General features: G+C 43.2%; 2 protein-coding genes across 6 annotated transcripts in view; one reads left to right on the plus strand and one right to left on the minus strand.

Moving 5' to 3' along the window:
- The window catches only part of invs (inversin), a 71,655-nt gene extending 65,929 nt beyond the window's left edge, over positions 1-5,726 (plus strand). For all 4 annotated transcript variants that reach the window (XM_054781899.1, XM_054781896.1, XM_054781897.1 and 1 more), the window contains one exon: positions 41-5,726. In XM_054781899.1, the coding sequence (XP_054637874.1) occupies positions 41-159 (119 nt within the window). In that variant the 3' untranslated portion in view covers positions 160-5,726. The remainder of the gene's footprint in view (positions 1-40) is intronic.
- tex10 (testis expressed 10) lies at positions 671-23,061 on the minus strand. 2 transcript variants are annotated; one of them, XM_054781895.1, is made up of 16 exons: positions 23,027-23,061; positions 22,255-22,458; positions 21,991-22,178; positions 16,674-17,000; positions 16,391-16,603; positions 15,556-15,808; positions 15,371-15,483; positions 13,058-13,305; positions 12,780-12,915; positions 12,471-12,640; positions 11,651-11,828; positions 8,210-8,429; positions 5,416-5,496; positions 5,158-5,345; positions 4,864-5,071; positions 671-1,029 (listed from the first exon to the last, which is right to left on the minus strand). In XM_054781895.1, exons 2-16 carry the CDS (start codon positions 22,435-22,437, stop codon positions 913-915), a joined length of 2,823 nt encoding a protein of 940 aa, XP_054637870.1. In that variant the 5' UTR covers positions 22,438-22,458; positions 23,027-23,061; the 3' UTR covers positions 671-912. The 2 variants fall into 2 exon arrangements, with proteins under 2 accessions (XP_054637870.1, XP_054637869.1); XM_054781894.1 differs by lacking the exon at positions 23,027-23,061 and adding an exon at positions 22,680-22,997.
- Positions 23,062-23,262: the final 201 nt, after the last annotated feature.

Here is a 23,262-nt window from a genome sequence, read left to right on the forward strand (position 1 = left end):
TGTTTTAAAGGAAGACTAAACATATGTGTGGCTTCTCCAGTGAGCGGTTTGGACCACGTGCACCTGACTGAAGCCGTCACTCAAGCCAGGCAGTTCTCTTACAACCTGAGGCCACATAGCGCTGGGCAGGGGGGCCGGGGCCAACCAGGAAAAAAATGACACACACACTCACACACAGATGTTTTCATGTTTTCTCAGCTGGCTGTAAACCCTTAGAATTACTGTACGCATTGTTCGCTGGAGCGCGCCGCTTTCTAAAATTAAGCCGCGTGACATCAGAGGCATGACCTCACAGGGCGGGGGTTAAGTCTACAGAAAGGACGCGTGTAAAAAGAGCGTGTAAAAAGATAACCTTTCTTCCATTGTGAGACAAACACGTACACAACTCCGCCCCCACTCCTTGGTTGGCGCTCTGGCTCACACACTGAGATAACCTTTCCTCCTGTTGTGGAGAATGAGGCGGTCTATCAACAGCCGCTCATACAGATAGCCCACCTGCAGACACACACACACACACACACACACACACACACAAATGCTAACACGTATCAAAATGCATTCCTTCTCATGTTTTTTGTGTTAAAACACATTTGTACACACCTGAGTTACACCTCAGTGTCATTATTGCTTTTTATGACAATATTAATTGGAAAAAAAAATGGACACAAAATGCGTGTCATTGCTTTTATTTTTTTTCATTTTTGTACCCAACAATCAACATTTCTACATTTCAAAGCATGGCTCTTAAAACAAGCGTTTATTTATTGCCACAATAAAAAAGACAAACATGGTTCCACTGTCTCTTGTCCAAAGCACAGTTGCCGTTGAGGTCTGTAGAAGTGTTTTTGTGTGTGTGTGTGTGTGTGTGTGTGTGTGTCGCATGTTTGTTGATTGTGTTTGTCTTGCGTGCGATCAGTAGATGTCTCGAAGGTTGCCCCGGTGCGCCGACGTGCCGTGGGCCACGGTGACGCTGTAACAGTAGAGCAGGTCGGTCAGCCATTGCTCCCTGGTCGTGCCGCGGGAGTACCTCTGTAACACACACACACACACACACACACACACACACACACACACATTTTGAGACACTTTTTTTTTTTTTTCCGCGCAGGTCTGTGTCAGCAGGTCACTGGTATGTGTAAGCGACCGGAGGAAAAGCTCTGACTCGCTTGAGAAGTTTGCTGGTTTGTGTGTATAATTGTCTAAATCCTGAATATAAAACAACCATTGTTCTGACTTTTTTCGAGGGAGGAAATCACATCTTACATGTGATGTGGGGGAATATGGGAATAAATATGGGAATAAAAGTACAGTGTTGTGATGTTTGCCCCCCTTCCTGATTTCAAATTTGGCATATCACACTTAAATGTTTCAGATCAAACAAATGTAAATATTAGTCAATGACAACACAACTGAACACAAAATGCAGTTTTTAAATGAAACTTTTTATTATTAAGGGAGAAAAAAAAACTCCAAACCTACATGGTCCTGTGTGAAAAAGTGATTGCTCCCTAAACCTAACAACTGGTTGGGCCACCCTTAGCAGCAACAACTGCAATCAAGAGTTTGTGATAACTTGCAATGAGTCTCTTACAGCGCTGTGGAGGAATTTTAGCCCACTCATCTTTGCAGAATTGTTGTAATTCAGCCACAATGGAGGGTTTTCCAGCATGAAGCGCCTTTTTAAGGTCATGCCACAGCATCTCAATAGGATTCAGGTCAGGACTTTGACTAGGCCACTCCAAAGTCTTCATTTTGTTTTTCTTCAGCCATTCAGAGGTGGACTTGCTGGTGTGTTTTGGATCATTGTCCTGCTGCAGAACACAAGTTGGTTTCAGCTTGAGGTCACCAACAGATGGCCGGACATTCTCATTCAGGATTTTTTGGTAGACCGCAGAATTCATGGTTCCGTTTATCACAGCAAGTCTCCCAGGTCCTGAAGCAGCAAAACAGCCCCAGACCATCACACTACCACCACCATATTTACTGTTGGTATGATGCTCTTTTTCTGAAATGCAGCGTTACTTTTACGGCAGATGTAATGGGACACACACCTTCCAAAAAGTTCAAGTTTTGTGTCGTCAGACCACAGACTATTTTCCCTGAGGTCTTGGGGATCATCAAGATGATCAAGTGAAGCCTGCAGTAATGCTTTAATGGGGGGAAATCACATCCACACAGGGCCATGTAAGTTTGGATTTGTTTTCCCCCAAAAAGTTTCATTTAAAAACAACTGCATTGCATGTTCAGTTGTGTTGTCATTGACTAATGTTTGAATTAGTTTGATGATCTGAAACATTAAAGTGTGACAGAAAAAACACGTTTTCACACCACCATAGATAGTTCATTTGCTTTGTAGCATGAAGGTAGGAAAACAGGTTGGATTCCAGACTGCTGGGAAAAATATCCCAGGTGAAAACGTCCAACCGCAATGTTCCAGTCGAAAGTAAACTTCAAATATGGCCGACAAACTCGATAACCGTGATGTTGCGCATTAAAGATACATTACAGTTGAATGGTGTAAAATGTTTGCAACAGACATTCCCTTTTTGGGGCTTCGTTCATCCTAGCAAATTACTTCATGCAAAGAGGATACGGCGACATATCTTGGCACCACTTTCCATTGTGAATAGGTTCATGTCTCGCAGAAAGGAACGCATGCAAGTTGACATAACCGGAAATATGAGACAGTATTTGGCCCTCCTGAAAAAGACAGGAGATTTATTTATCCACCCAAACCAGAAGGTCGCACCAAAACTTCTCCCCAAGCGAGTCAGAGCTTTTCTTCCTGTCACTCACACACATACCAGCAGTGGCGGGTCTAGCTTCAATGGCGTCCTGTGCAAGACCCCCTTTTGCCAGACCCCCCCGCAAATAATGCACATGCAGAAAACCACCGCCGCACACTGGCCAATCATCGTCATTTTCAGCAATCAAAATTTGTCCCTGAGCAGCGCTCAAATGTGCATGTCAACTGCCCAACTAATCAGATGTGTCCCTGCATCGTGTGTCCTCATGTCCTCACTCCCTAGTTTACATCGACAGGGATGTCGACTTGTGACGGTCATCTCTCATTGATTTGGTTTTGAGACCATTTTTTCATTATCGTCATGAGAGGTGTAATTCACATTTGAACCACTAGGTGGTACTCAAGTATAGTGTACCAGTGTGAGCCACATTAGCTTGACACAGACGTTGCCCGTACGTATGTTGTTTAAAATGTACGCCATATAACCGTATTGAATGGTTGCATTTCTTTTGCAATGTAGCGAGCGACACTGTCTGTGAGCGCGCACCATTTTGCACTGTTTTGTTTCTATTTGCCCCAGTAAACATTGACTGTCGGGACGAAGGCTCCGCTGCCCGAGGGCACCTCCATCGGTAGGTTTTTTTTCCCCCAGTTGAGAAAACTGTCTGTGTCGGTCGTCGGTGTTCATGCGCTCACCGTGTTCATTCTGTTTAAAACCGAAATATTCCCACACTGGGGCTGTCGGCTGGGGCACTCACCTCAGAAATTAGTCAAATGAAACTGTATTTTTTTTTTTTTTTTACCAAATTAAGCATTTTAAAGCATAAAAATGGCTAAATGAACTAAAATACAAATATAAGCCATTAAGACGATGATTGAAATTGTGAATGTAGTATTCTACATTGGTCACTAGGCGTCAGTAATTGTTCGGTTAGACAAGCACCAGGCTTGATTGCCGGAACAACAGGCTTTTATTGCATGTTAAAATGATCTCAAATCAGGCCCAGTAATAATAATAATAACAACAACAACATAATAGTAACACAGGCTACTGTTGCGGCCATAAACCACAAGAAGCTAAAACTCAATTCTGAACCCCCGATGCCACACTCTCCTCTCCTCGGGAACACGTCTTAAATGGCTTATTTACTCTCATATACAATAGCTACTATACTGGGTAATACGAGTGTAAAGGCGACTATATGGCTGTTGTTTCATGTCAAGAGGGCTGTAATGTTACAAACTGTACTTTGAAGAGAATAAACAGGTTTGTTATGCCATAATTATGGAAATATTCAATTTATAAAGAAGGCTTTGTGGAAATTCATTTATCACGGTTGGGTCCTGAACCAATTAACAGCGATAAACAAGGATTACTTTGTAACAGGGGTCGCTAACCTGTTGATCGTGAGCTACTAGTCGATCTTTGAAACTTTGCCAGTCGATCACGAGAACATTTGGGGGAAAAAAAAAAAAAGGATCACAGCAATGCCCTCACCTTCCGGCAAGCAAACAACAGGCACGCATTTTGTGCACTGAACACGCCCGTACGCCTTGTCGCTATCCAGGCAGCAACCCGCAAGCCCCAGCAAGGAGACCAGTACAACCCTCGACCGGAGGTACACTCGTACACCGGCTCACTTCATACACCGCCTCGCCCGCCCGCGCTAGCAAAAAGGTTGAGCGAGAGAGGGAGGGAGTGACAGAGCGCATGCAGCGATGTGCCTGCGCATCCATCCATCCATCCATCCATCCATTTTCCTCCGCTTATCCGGATCCGGGTCGCGGGTGCAACAGTCTCAATAGTGAACCCCAGACTTCCCGGTGCCCTGCCACCTCCTCCAGCTCCACCGGGAGGACACCAAGGTGTTCCCAGGCCAGCTGTGAGCCACAACCCTTCCAGCATACAACAGTAATTACTGCACGTTAATAGGGCTCAAATCTGCCTTTGCTACCTCAAAGTTAGGACACAAATATTACTCCATAGACGTGCACCTCCATAAAAATCTTTGAAGCCGCTCGTTAAGGGCTGACAGTTGTAGCACACATACACCCCTTGTTGGGGGGGAGATTCTTGGTCTCAAACAGGCTGGTGACCACTGCTTTATAATATGTACCGTGAGGTGTTGTATCATTTCTTGCAGTAGAGTGGTGTTGGCCATCAGCTGGTTGGTCAGCGGCGTGTGCTGCAGAAGCATGGTCAATATCTGTCCCAGCTGCGGCAGCTCGCCTTCACTCAAATCCCCCACACGCAGCTGCAAAACCATCCTCAGCAGGCGGGGCACGGTGCTCAGTGCCGTCACGCACGCCACCCAAATGGCCTCCCTGCAATAAGAACCCAAAGGTGTTAAAAGCGCCCTTCCTTCTAGGCGTTTCATCACCGATGAGGCCAGCAAGGAGATGATAGGGACCTTTTGTGGTGGCTGTTGTCAGGCGCCTCCTCCTGCCGCTCGGTGACCAGCAGAGTCAGCAGGCTGAGGCAGCACCGCGACAGGAAGCGCAGCACCGGTTCAATGGGAAGCAGCGACAGGTCCATTAGTTTGGAAACAGCTCTGAGCAGGCTGGCTGCCATGCTGTCAGGCACCACCCTCAGCTTTGTCTAAGACACACATACAGCACATTGTTAGCTAACAGCCTCGAGATGTGCAAACGTGTTGTTTGGTTCTCACCAGGTACTCGTAGATGCCATTTTGTAGGATCTCAAAGCACTGAGACTTCGAACCCAGAGTTTCCAGACGGTGACACACCTCCTGTACATGGCGATAAAGTTGATATTAATAGAAAAGCACGCACAAACCCAGACGAACACGGTGGCTACATTTGAAATCATTATTTGCAGCACACTCAATTGATTATTTGAAGTACATGCTGGAATTCTTGTTTCGCCTCAATCAACCGCAGCTCCTCAGTGCCAGCAGCACTCTTGCAGTCCCAGACCATGACACTACCACCGCGACACAATTATCTTGCTACTCACTTGTGTGGCCAACTCTTTAGACCACTGATTCTTAACGTGTGGGTCGCTGAGCCGTTTTCAGTGGCTCTTGAACAATAACGTAATGACGCTTTCTTGTCCGTGCTATGCTCTATCTACGCCGCCACGAGCGTGCCATGCTTGTCGAGCTTGAATGAAAGAGGAAGGGCAACGAGTGGGGACATGCCGTTCGTCCGACATACAGCTGCAGATATCTGCCGGAGAAGACCGCACCATCAAGAGAGAGCTTATGCTGTGTTGCAAACAGTCCCTTTAAATATAAGATATTTCAGACCTTTGAGTTGAAAGATTTCCGCAATTTGGGTCACCGCTTGTCATTGAGGGGTGTTGGTGGGTCCCGCAGCCAATCCAGTTGAGAACCTCTAATTTAGACAATTAGACAAACTGCGTGTTGACTCATTTTCAGTGGATAGTAAATACTATACTGCTATACAAGATCTTGCGAGATTAAAACCTGACAAGATTTCTCGTTGAGAAAAAAAATGTCTCGTGGGTACTAGGCCTGGGGGGGGGGGGCGATAATAATTCATGAATTAATCACACATTAAATGAAAAAGAACTTGATCATTTTGTCAGCCTCAATTTATTGCCATGTGCATGCACGGCTGCTTTTCTTGTCTACCGCCTCCAAACAGGCAGGAAGAGAGTTCACTCTGTGCACTGCTTTCAGCACCTTGGCACGTTTGTTCCACAGAACAACAATTTTGTCAGCTATATACAGTCTCTTTGTCTCGGTGGGTAGAGGCGGGGCCGCTAGCATACACACAGTGCAGAAGAGTATAACGTAGTAGAAATTCAATTATTAGATTGTAATATATTGTTTAGATTTTTGTCATTGTTCTTGTTAAAATCTCGTGTCGTAGACCCAGTGTCCCATGACACCATTAATACAAGCTGTACACTGTCTACTTTACAGAATATTCTTGTTTCATTTCGTGCTTTGAAAAGATTGTACAGACCTCCCGAACATCGCTCCCTCACTCTAATGTGTGTTTTTTTAAAAGTAATTATTTAATTATCGCAGTTTCGTGGTTGACTATGGCCCATTTTTTTGTCAAAAGATATTGAAAGGCAAGTCATATGTAGTATTCTGGTCACTAGGCGTCAGTAATGACAAAACATTGATGAGACATGACATGACATTACCTTCACACTGCATTTAGTCAGCCATGGCATGCCAGACATGATAAGAGTGAAAACAAGTTCTCCTCCCATTCTGTGTGGAAGTGGTACGTTTTTTTTGGCCTTCTTCCTTACTTCCCTTGAAACCCTTTCTTAAGTTTATAGTAAATAAATTGGAGGCTAACTAGTTAACTCACCTTGAAAAGTGCTATATAAACTCTAATTCATTATTATTAATTAAAAAAAACACATATTTAGAAAGTTATAAACCGTTTTTCTATAATCTAACTATGAAAATATTCAATTTATTAGTATTGAATCCTAATTCACTTATGGCAGTCAGGTCTGGAACCAATTAAACATGATAAACGAAGGACGACTGTACTGAACTTTATGATGTGTGCAAACACGCTTCTGTTCTTTTATTTTCCCCAAGTGTATTCAATCCAGTGTACATTGTGAGATAAAATATGAACGTTAAAATGTAAAACTGATAATGCATCATATATTTTCTTTACCACATATGTCCTTTAGTTTCATTTTTATTATTATTTATGTTTGAGTATTTCTCATTTATTTCCATTTAGTATAAAATGATCAGCACCTTCTTCAGGTTTCACTTGTACTGGAACAAGTTTATGCAAAAGGCTTAAGATACTTCTTTAGCAGCTTTTTGACTGAAATCGCTTCCAAATTCTCCCCCGCCGTCCATTTTCATCAACACCTAATTACATTTCTACATTTCAACACGTGTGAGCGCACGCCAGCATTTGTCATAGCGACGCACCTGTTGACATTCTACCCGTCATTAGAAACAATCCCGCCTCATTAGTCCAACCGCCGTTGACACGGTCCGTCTCTTAATGCCGCCCCCCTCGTGCCCCGTCCCTCCTCTTTACCGCCACTCGGCTGTGATTGACTCAGACAGGCAAATGAGAGAGGCAGGATCTGAGGCCATAATTGAGGAGCTGAATTAGTGATTATAAGTCCCCCTCCCCCACCCCCATGCATGCACACACACGCGCCCTAAGGCTTGGCTACGTTAAGTGTAATTTCAGTGCGGAAATGTCACACTCCCATCACGCCACTGGCTCTCATTAGTGCTTTTACATATCCAACGTGGACGATAACCACGCATCTCCAACCTGCGCCACGCGATAAAAGTTCCCCTCTCAGCAGGGACGCCGTGATAAAGCTTTCAGCGCTCTGAGCTCCATGTGAGAAAACCACCGAAATATAAACTTTTGAGATTTACCCGTGTCTTCTCTCACCTCACTCCTAAGTGTCATGTTCCTGACAAAGAGGAACATACGCGAGACAGTTCATCAAGTTTGCCGTGAACACACCTCGGCCACGTCCCAGTGGTGCGTGAACTGCTCCAGTGGGATGCGGTGAAGCTTTAGGGGCGACAGAGGGGAGGCAGGAGCTCTGGCGTCACGGGCCCCCTCCAGGCGGGACAGCTGGTCGCACGAGAAGCCCGTCAGGGTGGAGAACAGGAAGCTGATGTAGTCTACGTCCTGTAGAGCCACTTCCTGGCTCCCCATTGACCAGCCACTCAGAGACGACCTGGAAAACAAACATAAGTGTATTACTGTGTGGAACAGGGATATCCAAAGTGCAGGCCAAGGGCCATTTGCGGACCACAGCTTGATTTTTCTTGGCCCTCGGTATATTCTAAAAGTAATATTAAACGAGCAAACTACAAAAAATAGGAAAAAAAAGGCAGGGAAAAAGTTGAAATGTTTGCTACATGTAGCATGTAGGGGTTTTTTTCCGTAATAATAAAAACTTTCTTTGAAAAGCTGCATTTTGTGTTCAGTTGTGTTGTCAATGACTAATATTTAAATTTGTTTGATAATCTGAAACAGTTAAGTGTGACAAACATGCAAAAAAATAAGAAACCAGGAAGTCAAAACAAGAAGGTGGTGGTTGATCTCGATGTCATATTGTGTCTTTGGCGACAGTCGTGAAGAATCAGGTCTTCAGTGAAGGTAAAAGTAACCTTAAACATTCATTCATCTCTTTCATTCATCATTTATATGCGTTAATATGCGTTACAAATTGCTTTTCTATATGTCAAACAAAAAGTGTTTTGTGTTAACATATTTGGCTCTCTGGAACAGATGAATTGGATTTACATTACTTCTTATGGTATAAATTGATTTGATTTGCATCCGTTTCAGTTAGAGTCAGGCAAGGTTCTACTCTACTTAAAACACTGCCTATATAGTTTTGTGCCTTTGTATTATTTGCCAAGATCAAATTGTTTTGAAATTAGAATAACTTGGAAGCAAACCACTGTGTTCAACTTTGGAGGTACCACCATACTCCTTAATTGACAGATTTATGAGGAAACATTGAGTTACTTATACAGTACGGTTATAAAATCGCCCCGTGCCCTGAAGCACGGATGAGGGGCTACGAGCAACAGCAGCAAAGCAGCCCACACAACGCAGCATTTGTGATGGCGGATGAGCAGAAAACTACTATCCCCGCTGTGACGACACCACATTCCAGCTTCCCCAATGAGCTCTTTGTGTCTCCACACACTCATCCCATTGGACAGAAGCGACCCCTTCCCTTGAAAATGTGTTAATGTCGACCTGCTGACACAAGGAACAAGTCAGACGCATAAAGGCAGGCGGCCACAAGACCATCAGAAAGTAGTGGACAAGGATGGAACAAGTGGCTTTGCTTGTAGTTAGTGGGACAGGGCACTACTGCCATCTCATGGTGGCAGTGTAGAACTTCATGTGCCAGCTGCCTTCATATACTTTTTCTGGTGCATGCAGTCGACCCACTAAGATGATTCCTGTAACACCTGCAACATACATGTCAACTACAAGTGTATCTAAATACAGCGGAACCTCTAAAGTGGAACATAATCATAGAACCGGAAATTGGACTTGACAATACACACATCTCTGTCCTGGCTGGTCAGTACAATATGGCTAACGTGACATCAATAATAAAAGAAAAACAAACGTGAATTGCAATGTCAGCTGCATACAGTCGCTATGTGAAGAGACTCACCTCCCAGTCATACGTTAGCCCCCTTTACATTAACAGCTGCCTTTTCTCTGGCTATCAGGCTTTCTCTGGTATAAATGGCACCAACACAGAAAGGGAGCACAAAGTCGACAATTTCCAGCCTCGATTGCCGTAACACAGGGTCTATTGGAAATCATACAACCTGGATGTGAAATTTAGCACCCGAGAGACACTTCTTCCGCTCTGTTGCGTTGAAGGCAACTCCTGCTGTCCAACGCATACGTATTTTATACATCACACCAGATGCTAGCGCGGACATCAACACGCACCTTATTACTGGGGTGCGGGATGCCGTGAAGGCGCACCCAGTTCCGGCAATATCCCACTACGCACAGGAGCCCAAATGCCAAATCTACAGTACAGTTACGGCTCCGATTTCTGTTGACTTCAGCCATAATTTCTATCAAAACAATGTTATGCACCAGTCACATCATCAAAAGGTGAGTACTTAACTTCTTTTTACGCTTATATGGCTGTCAAGTACAGTATCTTAAACGCATGAAGTCAACATGCTGTCATCAAGCCTCTTTCTCTACAAGTTTGATGGATAGTCCAAGGGTGAGTAGTGTTATTTCTGATGGTGGTTAACTTATTTTTAAACTTGAATGACAGTTAAAAACATCGCCTGTGGAGGTTGTTCACGGGTTACGAACAAGTTCCGTTCAGAGTTTGTGATGTAAGTGGAGTTTTAGAGTAAGTTGCAACTTGCACATACCTAAATCAAGATTCAAGAGTTTTATTGTCATATGCACAGTAAAACAGGTAGTTATACTATGCAATGAAATTCTTGTTCTGGTCATTCTCCCAAAAAGAGAAAGAAAACAAGAAAATTAATAAGAACAAAAGAAACAAATGAACTCCTAAGTCACGCATAGTGCACACAAAACACATGCAGCACTAATAAAATATAGTCATAAAAATATATTTTTAAAATATATATTAAATACAACAAATAACTAATACTTTCATACCTGTGGTTGTCTTGCAGGCCTTTCTACCTTCTTAAAATATTGTCCCATGCTAGTTTAGAAGGATAATCTCATCTTCTCCTCCCAGATCTCCTTGTAACAGCACACAGAATCCATGACCCATCTACCCATCATTCAATCATCTTTATATTTAAAGATGGTCGCGACAGTCGAGCGGTTAGGACCAAAGGAGCGGCCAAAATTGGTGGGCGTGTCTCCTCTCGGAGCTTTTTATGATGGTCATTTTCGCTTCCATGATGATGGCTTTCTTTTTCTTTGGCGCACTGGGAGACATAGTGAATTCCAAAAGGTTAACGAATAAGCGTTTTTACACTACTCACCCACCCAGCACGAGGTAAACACTGCACTCTTGTGCTGCGCATTGCGCATGTTCCTCCGCTGGCATGCGCTGTAAGTTGTTCTTGTGAGAGTCTTGTGTTTACGGTCCAACATTAACTTTTTAATTCATTTATGGAAGTGCGTTTCCAACCACGAAACATTGTAGCATGGAACTGAGGACTACCTGTATGTATAATAAAAGGTTTCCATTGTTTTCTGTGGGGAAAGAAAATGTACATCTAACTAACTAAATACAATACAACATGGAGGTTGACCTCAGATCCAGGAACCGGGGTTCTCCTGTTAGTTCTAGGTATTGAAAGCAGTAAAGATTTCATTTCCCTGCTTTCCCAGCGTGCTTTGCACTCACAGACTGATTGTGTACTTTGTGCTGTGTGAAACTGTGCAAAGGCGATACAAATAGCTCACCTCATGTGTATAATACGAATCAGAGAGCCTGCAAGACCAGCGGAGATTCGTCCAGCGGTGCAGCAGCTGCTCAGATTGGCCAGAAGAGGGCAGGACATCTTGGGCAGGAAGTAGAGCAGCTGCACCAGTCGTTGCTGGGACTCTGCTGGCAGAAGAACCACAGCGCCTTCCTGTGGATCTTCAGGGAGATAAAAGACAGACATTTGTATGTCACGCTTACTCTCTCACAGACAAGGGACATCATGTGCAGCAAAAAAAAATAAAAAATAAAAAATTCTGAGATACCAGGAAACACTTTGATATCGTGTGTGTGTGTGTGTGTGTGTGTGTGTGTGTGGGTCTGTCTTTCTCTGACGCACATGCTGATGTCAGAAGCCCACAGACAAAAGGACTCTTGTGATGGTAAATTGCCACAAGTTTCCCCTCCTGCTGCTGCTTTCTCGTCTCACAACAATCTGATGATGCCAAATCCGTCCAATGAATGAAATCAGACATGTCAGACACGAGCCTTGCATTGACCTTATATAGGAAATAAAAATACTAACAATGATGGGAGGAGTCTGAAAATATGGCCCCCGGAATAATTTTGTTGAGTAGGACTGAATTGGAGGTTGGGCAAGACCCCAAAGGCCACTGAGTTGCATACGGTATAAGACAAAACATTCTGAGCACAGTTTGGAGAAGATAAGGAAGTTTCATGCAGGCATGTCGCCTGTAAGTGTCTCAATACTTTTTTCTAAATCATGTGTCACAGCATGAGCATATTAGAAATCACAATTTTCATCTGATTAAGACATTTTGAGCATCAAGAATGGCGTACCGTAGAGCGTGCAGGCATGTGTCTGCAGACTGTTGAGCAAATCTTTGTTTCCCCTGGAGGCCGCAGCCTGGATGGACTGGATAAGCAAAGCGGAAAGACCAGGATTCCGGTGGCCCAGCTGGGACAACTGAACAGGAAGTGACGCCAGCCACTGACCCAGCACCTTACTCCTTCAAACCAGGTGAGTGTATTTATCACATTACAAGTTTTCAGCGTTAAGCTCCTCCGGCATTCAATTGTTAACATGAACCAGTAGATGTCATCCTCACGCAGTTCAAGAATTGGATTTATTTCTACACCCCAACTTACCTGGCAACATGTGAATGTCCTTGCTCATGTAGGTAGATCTTGCTGTAGAAAGACAGCAGAAGAGATCTGGTCTGTAGTGTTAAGTGCCTCTGTTGGTAGTATGAATACGCTGCTGCAAACAGGTCCTCTGTCACTGCTGCAATCAAATAAGCACACACAAAATGAGTTAGTACATGCCCGTCATCTAAATCGGCTTGACAACTGATTTGTGAAACGATAATAATTTGCAAATATCACTGACGTATAATAAATACACTCTTATTCATGCTTGAGCTCACTTTTGCTCTTTTGTGTGAGCACCATTTTCCACACGGTCCCGAGCAGCATGTGCAGCTGCCTGTAGCTGAGCTTCACGTCGCCGCCGAGAGTGTCTCGGACGAACGTCCTCAGAGGTGTCAGCCAGCCACCGTCCGCCTCTCGGCCGACTCCCTGCCTCTGACCGAGAGACACCATCACCTGGCAAAGTGTGATGTTCAACGCCAGAGAATCCACAGTCACATCAGGGGCCGCCGCAGTCTGGTTACCCCTGCACGAAAGACAGTCAAGGTGAAAGGAGGTTTTTACGATATTTCCTGTTTCCTAAAACTATTAAAATGCGATTGAAGTGTAGACTTTCAGCTTGTGCCATCTAACATTTAGCCCACCACTTAACACAGAACGAAAAAAATTATTAAAGTAAAATAAGCCTTTGCTACACATCTTAAAAAAATAAAACAAAAAAAGCCTGAAGCTGTGAGTTTAATTATTTTGATCCCCACATATTCACAATTCAGCAGTCATGACGCTGCAAGTGTTGGGATTTTTTTTTTTTTTTTTTTTTTTAAATCAAAGCTAAAAACAAAATGTTTTTGCAGAAGAACCCATCATTTTGTGCTTATAATCTCCATAATTAGACCATTTATTGGGAAAAAGCCAAATCATTTGCCCTACATTGATCAAGTTGGAGTTGCACAGAAAGTGGTCAGAGGCAAAATCTGACTTGCTTGAGGAGGTGTTCTTTATATGCAGTCAATCAACTTGATATTTGCATCCCTACTCACACATCACAAACCAACAGGAGCTTACTAACCCAAATGCCTGCCTCGCTCACGGTGCAACCAAAAACAAGTTACATGTGGAACACACCATGTAACTCTACCACACTCACTATACAGGTATCAAACTAAACGCTTACATACCAATACAGTTGAACCTTGGTTAGCTTCATTAATCTGTTCCAGAATGTCAGACTCTAACCATGAGGTACTCTGACTCAATCAATTTTTTTTAATATATTGTACTTTATAACTTTTCACATATGTAGTATGCACTCTATATGTCCATCACAGCTGTAAATACACACTCAGTGTTTTCAAAAACACTAGTTTGTGTGTTGTGCGTCTTGTGTTGTGTTGTGTGTGTCAAGCTACGGTAATCCACTGCAAATACACGGCACTTCCTCAAGCAAATTGGTAATATCTACACTAGCGCCATAGACATAACCCAAGTTTGATTCCAGTGTCAAAAATACACATTTTTATGGGTGTCTCAATTAGGGGTGTCCCAATACAACTTTTTTTTTTTACTTCTGATCCGATTCCGATATTGCGGCCTTAAATTTAAGCGGACATCAACCATACATACCTTTATTACTTGTTTAGTAGTGTGGAACGTTATAAAAGGCTTGATGAAGTGATAATACTCAAACAGAGAAAAATATCAAGCAACAGTAGGGTTGAGAAAAACGGACCAATTTACTTTTTAGTACATCTCGTGTAAAGTTGTACCCAAAATAGACATAATGTAGCAAGGCTTGACGTGCTCAATTAAACCCGACATTACTCACCACCACCACCACAACCAGGGTCTGGCTCTTTTCTGTTATAGCCAATGACTTGTTGCTCTCCCTTGGGAGTTTCTCAGCCTTTACAAATGTGTCAAACAACCGTGGTGTTGGGAAAATCTTTCTTCAAATGCAATGAAGTTGATCGTATTATCTGTGTCATCACGGGAAACTTGTGCAGGACAACTTTTGCAATGAGCTGCAATGTTTTTTCGGCCTTGAACGAGAAACACAGCCACACCTGCTCCTTGCGAAACACGCTGTCACACGCTGTTGTTGTGATCATGTGGGTTCTGCATGCTGAAGAGAAGTGCTGCTGCTGCATACAAGCACTACTAAGGAGTCTGGAATAGACTGCTTGTATCGGAGTGTAATATCTGAGTTTTTTTTGGCTGATATCAAACCGATATTCGGCATCAATATTGGACCAGGACACCCCAGTCTCAATTACTTGCCATTTTTTGCCATTCGTGGGTGGTCTGTTAACCAACCTCCGCAAATATCGGTATTATGTTGGACAACTGCAGAGTTACAGTGTATATGTAAAAAGTGGATAGCGTTTTTTTGGAGACAGGCGTGGACAAACTCAGCTCATTAGCATTAAAGCTACAGACATACAAAACAGCGTGTTCCCAGTAGGGCTTAATAAAAGCACTTTTAAAATGTCTAATTTCCAGCATCAAGGCTAGAGTTCGGCCGTATTAGATGCTCATTTAAGCTACAACATTTGGGAAATGGGGATACTTGTTAAGAAAAGAAAACCTCTTACCTTTTGAGATTAACCTTCTTTTTGTGTTTGGGCGTGTCCTGAAGGCTGTAGGGAAAGTTTTTCATGAAGTACTGCTTGAAATCTCCCAAGTATTCTTTACGGAACCATGCATCCTAGACATACACAAAAAGAATCAGTCTTAGTTCTGCTTATCAACGCATGATTCATGGCTCCCCTTATCTCACCAGTGCATCTTGATGCTCCTGCTGTGGTGCCAGTTTGCGGAGCAGTTGCAAAATAGACAAGACCTGGAACATTACGGACATGGCGTCTGGCCTTAGCAGGTGACCCCCCTCAGAGTTGTTGCACGGAGAATCGCTGGCGTTGGCCTCCACCCATACTTCCAGCAGGAGAGGGACCAATGTGGCTGCGAAGCTCTGGACAGCATCAGCCGAGTTCAAACCTTCACCTGCATCTCCTCCATGTTCGGACTCTGGTCTACATGTACAATAAAATACACTCCTCAGCAAGCATTTTTATTACAGTATATCTTCTCAAGGGATAATACTATAGAAATGAAAATTATATATTTTAGGGTAGTAAATGTACAGTTTGTATAGCAGAATAGATTTACTATCCAATGATATGGCTCAACACACAGTCATTATTGTCTGAATACCTGGCAACATAGGTGAGCACCAAGATAACTGTGCTGGTAGTGTCATGGTCTGGGGCTGCCTGAGTGCTGGGGAGCTGTGGTTCGTAAAACCACACATTGAATTCCAACATGCACTGTGACATTGTGAACCAGTCCATGATCCCCTCCCTTGGAAAACTGGGCCCCGGGGCAGTTTGCCAGCATCATAAGTAGCCCAACACCTCCAACACCTCCAAGATGACAAGTGCCTTGAAGCTGAAGGTGATGGGAGGACCTGAATCATATTGAGGGCTATTGTGCACACAATTGGAGCTACTCGCTTGTGTTGCCAGCTATTTGGACAATAATGTCACTTTTTTTAAGTACCATATGTTTTGAATAAGAATAAGTGTATCAAATCAACATTCCGATAGGTATCATACCTGAGTTTGAAAGTTGAATGTGGCGTTGGTTTACTCCCAGAATGCTCATACACCTTAATTTCAATCTTGTTATTCCCGAGCTCTCCCCAAATAAGATTCAGAGGTGTAATCCTGCTCTCACCACTCAAACCAAAAAGTCCCTCAGCTGGGACAGACATGTCACAATCCTCCACTGGTCTTTCCTCAACGACTGCTTGAAGAAAACGTCCCAGCCTGAAACGCAAACAAGATTATCAGCAAAGGTAAGTATTGAAGGAGTGCTTTTCAGACGCCATCCACGTACCTGAGCAGTACAGAGAGGCGCCACTGCTGACTCGTCACAGTTCTGCTGGGGTTGACAGAGAGGGCCCATGTGCGTCCCTTGGGATCCTGGTCCTTTTTAGCTCCTCCGCTGTTCTGTCTGTGAGAGATTAACTCCAGGAAGTTGGTGAGGAGGACGGCTGGCCGTGCCGCAAGCAGGGATGGGTAGTGCTCCAGCAGCACGTCCAAGACTTTCATGGCGTCTTCTTGGATGCCCAACTCAATGTGAGTCATCGCACAACACAGGTGGGCACTGAGGAGGGGGAAAAACGGAGCCACTCGTTCCGCAGGCACAGACTGGGCAATATACCTGCAATTAAAGTTGGTGTTATTTGAAAGAGAAAAAGCCACTATGATTGCCGTAGATCCTTGTTTACTCGCGAGTCAGCGTTTTTACTTTTTAAAAACACCGACTCAATGTTTGTGTAAGGATGGGTGGTAAAAGTGAGCTTTTTGGTTTGTGTCACAAGAAATGTGTGACATTATCTCATATTTGTAAACTTTAACAACAGAACATGAAGTTATTGACTTACGGGTGTTGGTTTTATTTTGTGTGACATGCACAGGAAAAAAAACATTCATGGTGTTTACTGGGCTCCGTGTAGGTGTGCACGGATTTTACAAGATAATGTACACATCATTGTACATCTAATACCGCACCATAATTATGATCAGATGCGTTATAATGTGCAAACAAGTCAGCTGTGGCATGTGTGTATGAGTTGTGTTAGTTACGAAGCCATCTACTATAGCAGCGGTCACCAACACGTCAATTAACCAGTAGATCTTAGGGACTTTGCCTGTCGATCATGAGAATATTAGAAAAAAATTACACCAGTGCAACCAACAGGCACGCATTTTGACCACTGAACACACTCATACGCCTCGCCCCTCTCCAGGCATGCAACCCGCAAGCTCCAGCCAGGAGCCCTGTGCCCAAAACCTGGCCGGAGGTACCAGCGCACGCACACCGGCTCGCCTTGCCCACAAGCAACAAGCATTGAGCAACAAGCGTGAAGAGGTTGAGAGAGAGGGAGGGAGTGAGAAACCGCAGTGATGTTCCTGCACACACAACAGTAGTTATTGCACATTAATATGGCGCAAAATCTGCCTTTGCTACCTCAAAATTAACGCACAAATATAACTCCATAATAATATAAAATAATATAAATATAACTCCATATAACGCCATAGACGTGCACTTCCAAAAACAATCTTTAAGCTGCGGTGACGCGGCTTGTTGGAGATGATTGTTGTAATGCATTGACCAGCCCCTTGCTCCTCAACAACTGTCACTCGCCCACGGCACTAAGCCAACAAGCCAAATATAGTTGTAGTTTGCTCATAGAGCAGACGCCACAAGCCAGACGAAGATCCACAAAAGTGCCCAAAGTGCGGCCCAGGTGCCATCACTGCAGGAACAAAACAAAATTAAAAAAAAAAAAAAAAAAAATTGGTAAAAATACAACAAAAGGCACTGAGAAAAGGCTGAAATGTTGACACCAACAACCAGTAATAACACAAAGCTTTGTATTTAAATACAAAGCTTTAAATATCTATCACTTCTTCACTTTACTTTAAAAACCTTTCTACAAAATAAATATAAATACAGTGGTGTGAAAAAGTCTCCCTCATCAATCAAATTTAAATATTAGTCAATGTTAACACAAAATGCAGTTTTTAAATGAACTTTTTAGTATGAAGGGAGAAAAAAAAAAAAACTACATGGCCCTGTGTGAAAAAGTGATTGCCCATCCCCAAAAAGAAAGTAATTGAGATCTAATAGTCTGGAAAAGGTGATAAAGCCATTTCTAAAGTTTTGGGACTCCAGTGAACCACAGTGAGAGCCATTATCAACAAATGGCAAAAACATAGAACAATGTTGAGCCTTGCTAGGAGTGGCCAGTCAACCAAAATTACCCCAAGAGCGCAGCGACAACACATCCAAGAGGTCACAAAAGACCCCACAACAACATCTAAAGAACTGCAGGTCTCACTTGCCTCAGTTAAGTTCAGTGTTAATGACTCCACCATAAGAAAGACACTGGGCAAAAAACGCCTGCATGGCAGAGTTCCAAGACCAAAACCACGACTGAACAAAAACATTAAGGCATTAAGGCTCGTCTCAATTTTGCCAGAAAACATCTTGATGATCCCCAACACCTTTGGGAAAATACTCTGTGGTCTGACGAGACAAAAGTTGAACTTTTTGGAAGGTGTGTGTCCCACTACATCTCGCATAAAAGTAATGCCGCATTTCAGAAAAAGAACATCATACCAACAGTAAAATATGGTGGTGGCAGCGTGATGATCTGGGCTGTTTTGCTGCTTCAGGATCTGCTTCAGGAAAAAATCTTGAAGGACAATGTCCGGCCATCTGTTGGTGACCTCAAGCTGAAACCAACTTGGGTCCTGCAGTAGGGCAATGATCCAAAACACACCAGCAAGTCCACCTCTGAACGACTTAAGAAAAACAAAATGAAGACTTTGGAGTGGCCTAGTCAAAGTCTTGACCTGAATCCTATTGAGATGCTGTGGCATGACCTTAAAAAAGGCGCTCAAGATGGAAAACCCTCCAATGTGGCTGAATGACAACAATTCTGCAAAGATGAGTGGGCCAAAATTCCTCCACAGCGCTGTAAGAGACTCATTGCAAGTTATCGCAAACACTTGATTGCAGTTGTTGCTGCTAAGGGTGGCCCAACCAGTTATTAGGTTTAGGGGGCAATCACTTTTTCACACAGGGCCATGTAGGTTTGGATTTTATTTCTTCCTTAGGGTCCTGTCACACCTTGACGATTTAGCCAGCGCATGCCTGACGTGATCATTTTGATGGCATACGTTGAACTGCCGACGTTTTTTTCCATTTTGGGCGTATACATAGCGTATTCATAACAAGTTCGACGTATACATGACGTATTAGTAACTTATATAGAACGTTTCTATAACTTATAGGCAACTTATACCAACGAATGCGTAGCGTGTTGCCGGCGTTCAAAACTTATGCCCAACGCCAGTCTAACTTCTGCAAACCGCACGGCAGCGTATGGCTGACGATGACGTGCCGTAGCCTATAAAAAGGCTGCCACTTGATGACTCACCTAACTAGACATCGCAGTGTCAACATCAGCATCATGCCGAAGAAAATTTCCAAGACCGCTGCTGTCAGGGCAGTGACAGAGGGATCCATCACCACCCACAGCCTCCCCCTCCCACTCTCACTCTGATGGAGGTGAAGCAGGTTCATTCCCAGTGTCACAGTGCCCTCTACTGGTCAACATGTCGCAGTATAAACAAGGCATAGCATAATGTAATCTGCAAATACAACATGCACATCTGCTCACCATGGATTCTTGAGGAGTTCTGATGGGTTACTCCTGCGAACCCCATTTTTATACCCCAATTCCTCTAAATGCTCCCAACTTGCCATCATACGGTAGGTCAACGTTACCAGCACGTTCAGTTAAGTTATGGGGTCGTTCGGAACGCGTCAAATACGTCTAAATATGTCAAGTACGTTAGAGGTACGTTCGATATAAGGTACGTTAATCATAGGTTGAACAAACGTCTTTGGTACGCTTGATATTATCTTGACGTATTACGACTTGCGTGTAACTTACAAATAACGTGTGTGAACGGGCGTCAACGATCGTATAACTTATTGCCCGCGTATGCGGGACGTATGAATCAAACGTTGACATACGGCGAAAAATTTTGGGACGACTTGGACGTACTACGATGTATGCCGGGTGCTTCAGCGTGCTCTTTACTTATGCAAAAGTTACCAACAACTTATTCGACGTACGCCAGCGTATTGGCCAAATTTTTCATACGTTGGCGTGCGCTGGCTAAATCGTCAAGGTGTGACAGGGCCTTTAATAATAAAAGGCTTCATTTAAAAACTGCATTTTGTGTTCCGTTGTGTTCTCATTGACTAAGATTTAAATTTGTTTGATGATCTGAAAAATAGGATAAGCGGCATAGAAGATGCATAGATGGATGGATCTGAAACATTTAAGTGTCACAAACACGCAAAAAAGAAATCAGGAAGGGAGCACACACTTTTTCAGTCCACTGTGTGCGTTTTATATACGCACACCTACAATTTAAATATATATTGTATTTTTTTTTGTAGGCATATACTGTAGATCTTGCTCAGGTTCACGGCTGAGACCAGGGATCTTGGCCTCAAAAAGGGTGGTGATCAATGTACTATTCGGCGATGCAACAACAAGCCACACAGACAATCTCATTATAATATGCTTGTGAGTGAGTGTGCTTGTGAGAAGCTCTAGCAACAACAAATGAGTTCACCTATCTTGGGAGTACTGTAAGATATGATGGGGGTACACACAATGACATAAAAAACAGAATCAACAAAGCCAGAAATGCATTCAGAATGATGAACGACATGGATGTCTCAGCAAAATTCTAGAACCAAGACAAAATTCAAGTTAAATCACACCTGCATACTATCCACGCTCCTTAATGGCGCAGAAAGCTGGATGGAGAGTGACAGCGAGTAACGTATGTCAACTGTCAGTATTCCACACATTGGCAAGATGTCGATGTCAGCAGTACAGCATGGATAGCATTATAACAAAGCAATGCTGGAACTGGATTGGGCATGTTTTGAGAAGACACAAAGACAGCATCCCAAGAGCAGCTTTTCCCCAAACACCTGAAGGTAAAAGAAAGGGAGGACAACCCAAAAACGCCTGGCATCACACAGGAAGAAATGGGAAGGTCTCCTGAAAACATCCCAGAATCGACCAGAGTGGAGCTCCTTAGTTGCTGCCCTACTTGCCAGGAGGCACAATGGGCAGTAATTAAATAAGTAAGAGTGAGCGCAAACAAAAAAAATAAGGAGTGCCAAATCTATCTGTGGCAACTTCAACTTTTTTTGTAGTGGGCGCCACAAATAAATTAATGTATCGGAAACCCTGCAACTTTGTTACAATCTAGAACTTGCAGCGAGGTGAACACAAGTTGATATATGATCGGAAGCTGTTATGGAATTACAAGAGGCAAGCAGGTATTGGAAGAACGCCCGCATTATCTCAGACTGCTAGCCAGGAGGACCCAATGCACACGTATCACTGCTGGTCATTTGAGAGGAAGATGGAGGCGGCACCATTGACAACCAGGCAAGACTGTGACTCAGATTCCATATCTTCCCCTACCAATCATCTGTTATTCATTAGTGGTGTATTTAATATGTGTGTGAGGAATATTATAGAACTTGGAGTGTCAAAAATAGGCATTTTATGGGTGTTTATTGTGTTAGTTGACTCGCTAACCTGAGCACGCGTGTGGCTGCCACACGAACATTTCCATCCTTGTCTGTGAACACAGCAGCCACCTCTGAGAGCAAACGTGAGAGATACTGCTCTAACAGAGAAGGATTCACCAACAGCAGCTCTCTCAAACCCAACAAGGCACTGTGTTTCACATTGGCATTGTAATGGTGAAGCTGGGACAACAGGTCCTGGTAAAGAAAGCACACAAAGCAATGTTCAATAACAATTACAGACCGTTGGTTTGCATCTTAAAGTCAGACTTACATTGATGCCAAGCTGTCTGTGAGTGGTGGGACCACTGGTGTCTGTCTTCAGCTGCTCAGGTAGTTTTATACCCTTTGTGCGGAAGTTTGTATTGGTGGCGTTGTCAGCTCGAGGCTTCTTCTTTCCCACCTTTAACTTGACCTTTTGGAAGTCATCCTGTCTCTTCTTCTTCTTGGATTTCATTTCAGCAATCTGATGCCAAACCTATTCAACATTATGGTAAATGTGGCATTTATACGCTAGTAGTGTATATCTGCAAAGCAATTCTGAATTTAATTAATCAATATACACTACATATTGTCAATTATCAAAATCGGTTCATGTAAATAGTTACATCCATATATTTACTGTACAAGGCATCTGTGCGTCTACTAGCATTAGCAAACTAACAGAGCATCATAACCATAGCGTTTTGGGGAACTTACGTCAGTCTAAGGTCTTGGCTGCACGATTTAAACTGCAGCACACTTTCGTCGATATATGGATTTGAAGAAAACGGCACAATGTTACCTATTATTCCAATACAAGTTGTTAATTTTTTTGTTCAGTCTCATGTGCCCAGATGGGTTCCGATGAACGTGCGCATGTTTTCATAACCACCGCCTCTTTTTTCAAAACGGCGGCGGGGCTTACAAAATAAAACCTTAATGGCCGAAATTAGAATTTTTACACATCAAGGCAATACGTGCAGTAATGTTTTAATGCACAAACAACGTGTCATGTGTACAATATTGCGGATATATTTGAAAAAAAGTATCAGCGTATTCAATACCTTTCACAGTTCTCCTTGCGAAGTCTAAAACGGTGTACCCCGGTGTACAACAGCAACACACTACATAGTAGTCCTCGTAAATGCCTCGGACAAATTATTTTTGTGTTTTAGCTTTACTTTTAAATTAAAACTTTCCGGGGGGAAAACATTTGTGTTTCATTCATACTATCTTTATTACTTTGTTTTTAGAATATCTTTGTCTCATTTCAAAAATTAAAAAATAACTTATTTTCATT

The sequence above is a fragment of the Dunckerocampus dactyliophorus genome, chromosome 7 (assembly GCF_027744805.1).
Source record: "Dunckerocampus dactyliophorus isolate RoL2022-P2 chromosome 7, RoL_Ddac_1.1, whole genome shotgun sequence".
Taxonomy (NCBI): Eukaryota; Metazoa; Chordata; class Actinopteri; order Syngnathiformes; family Syngnathidae; genus Dunckerocampus; species Dunckerocampus dactyliophorus.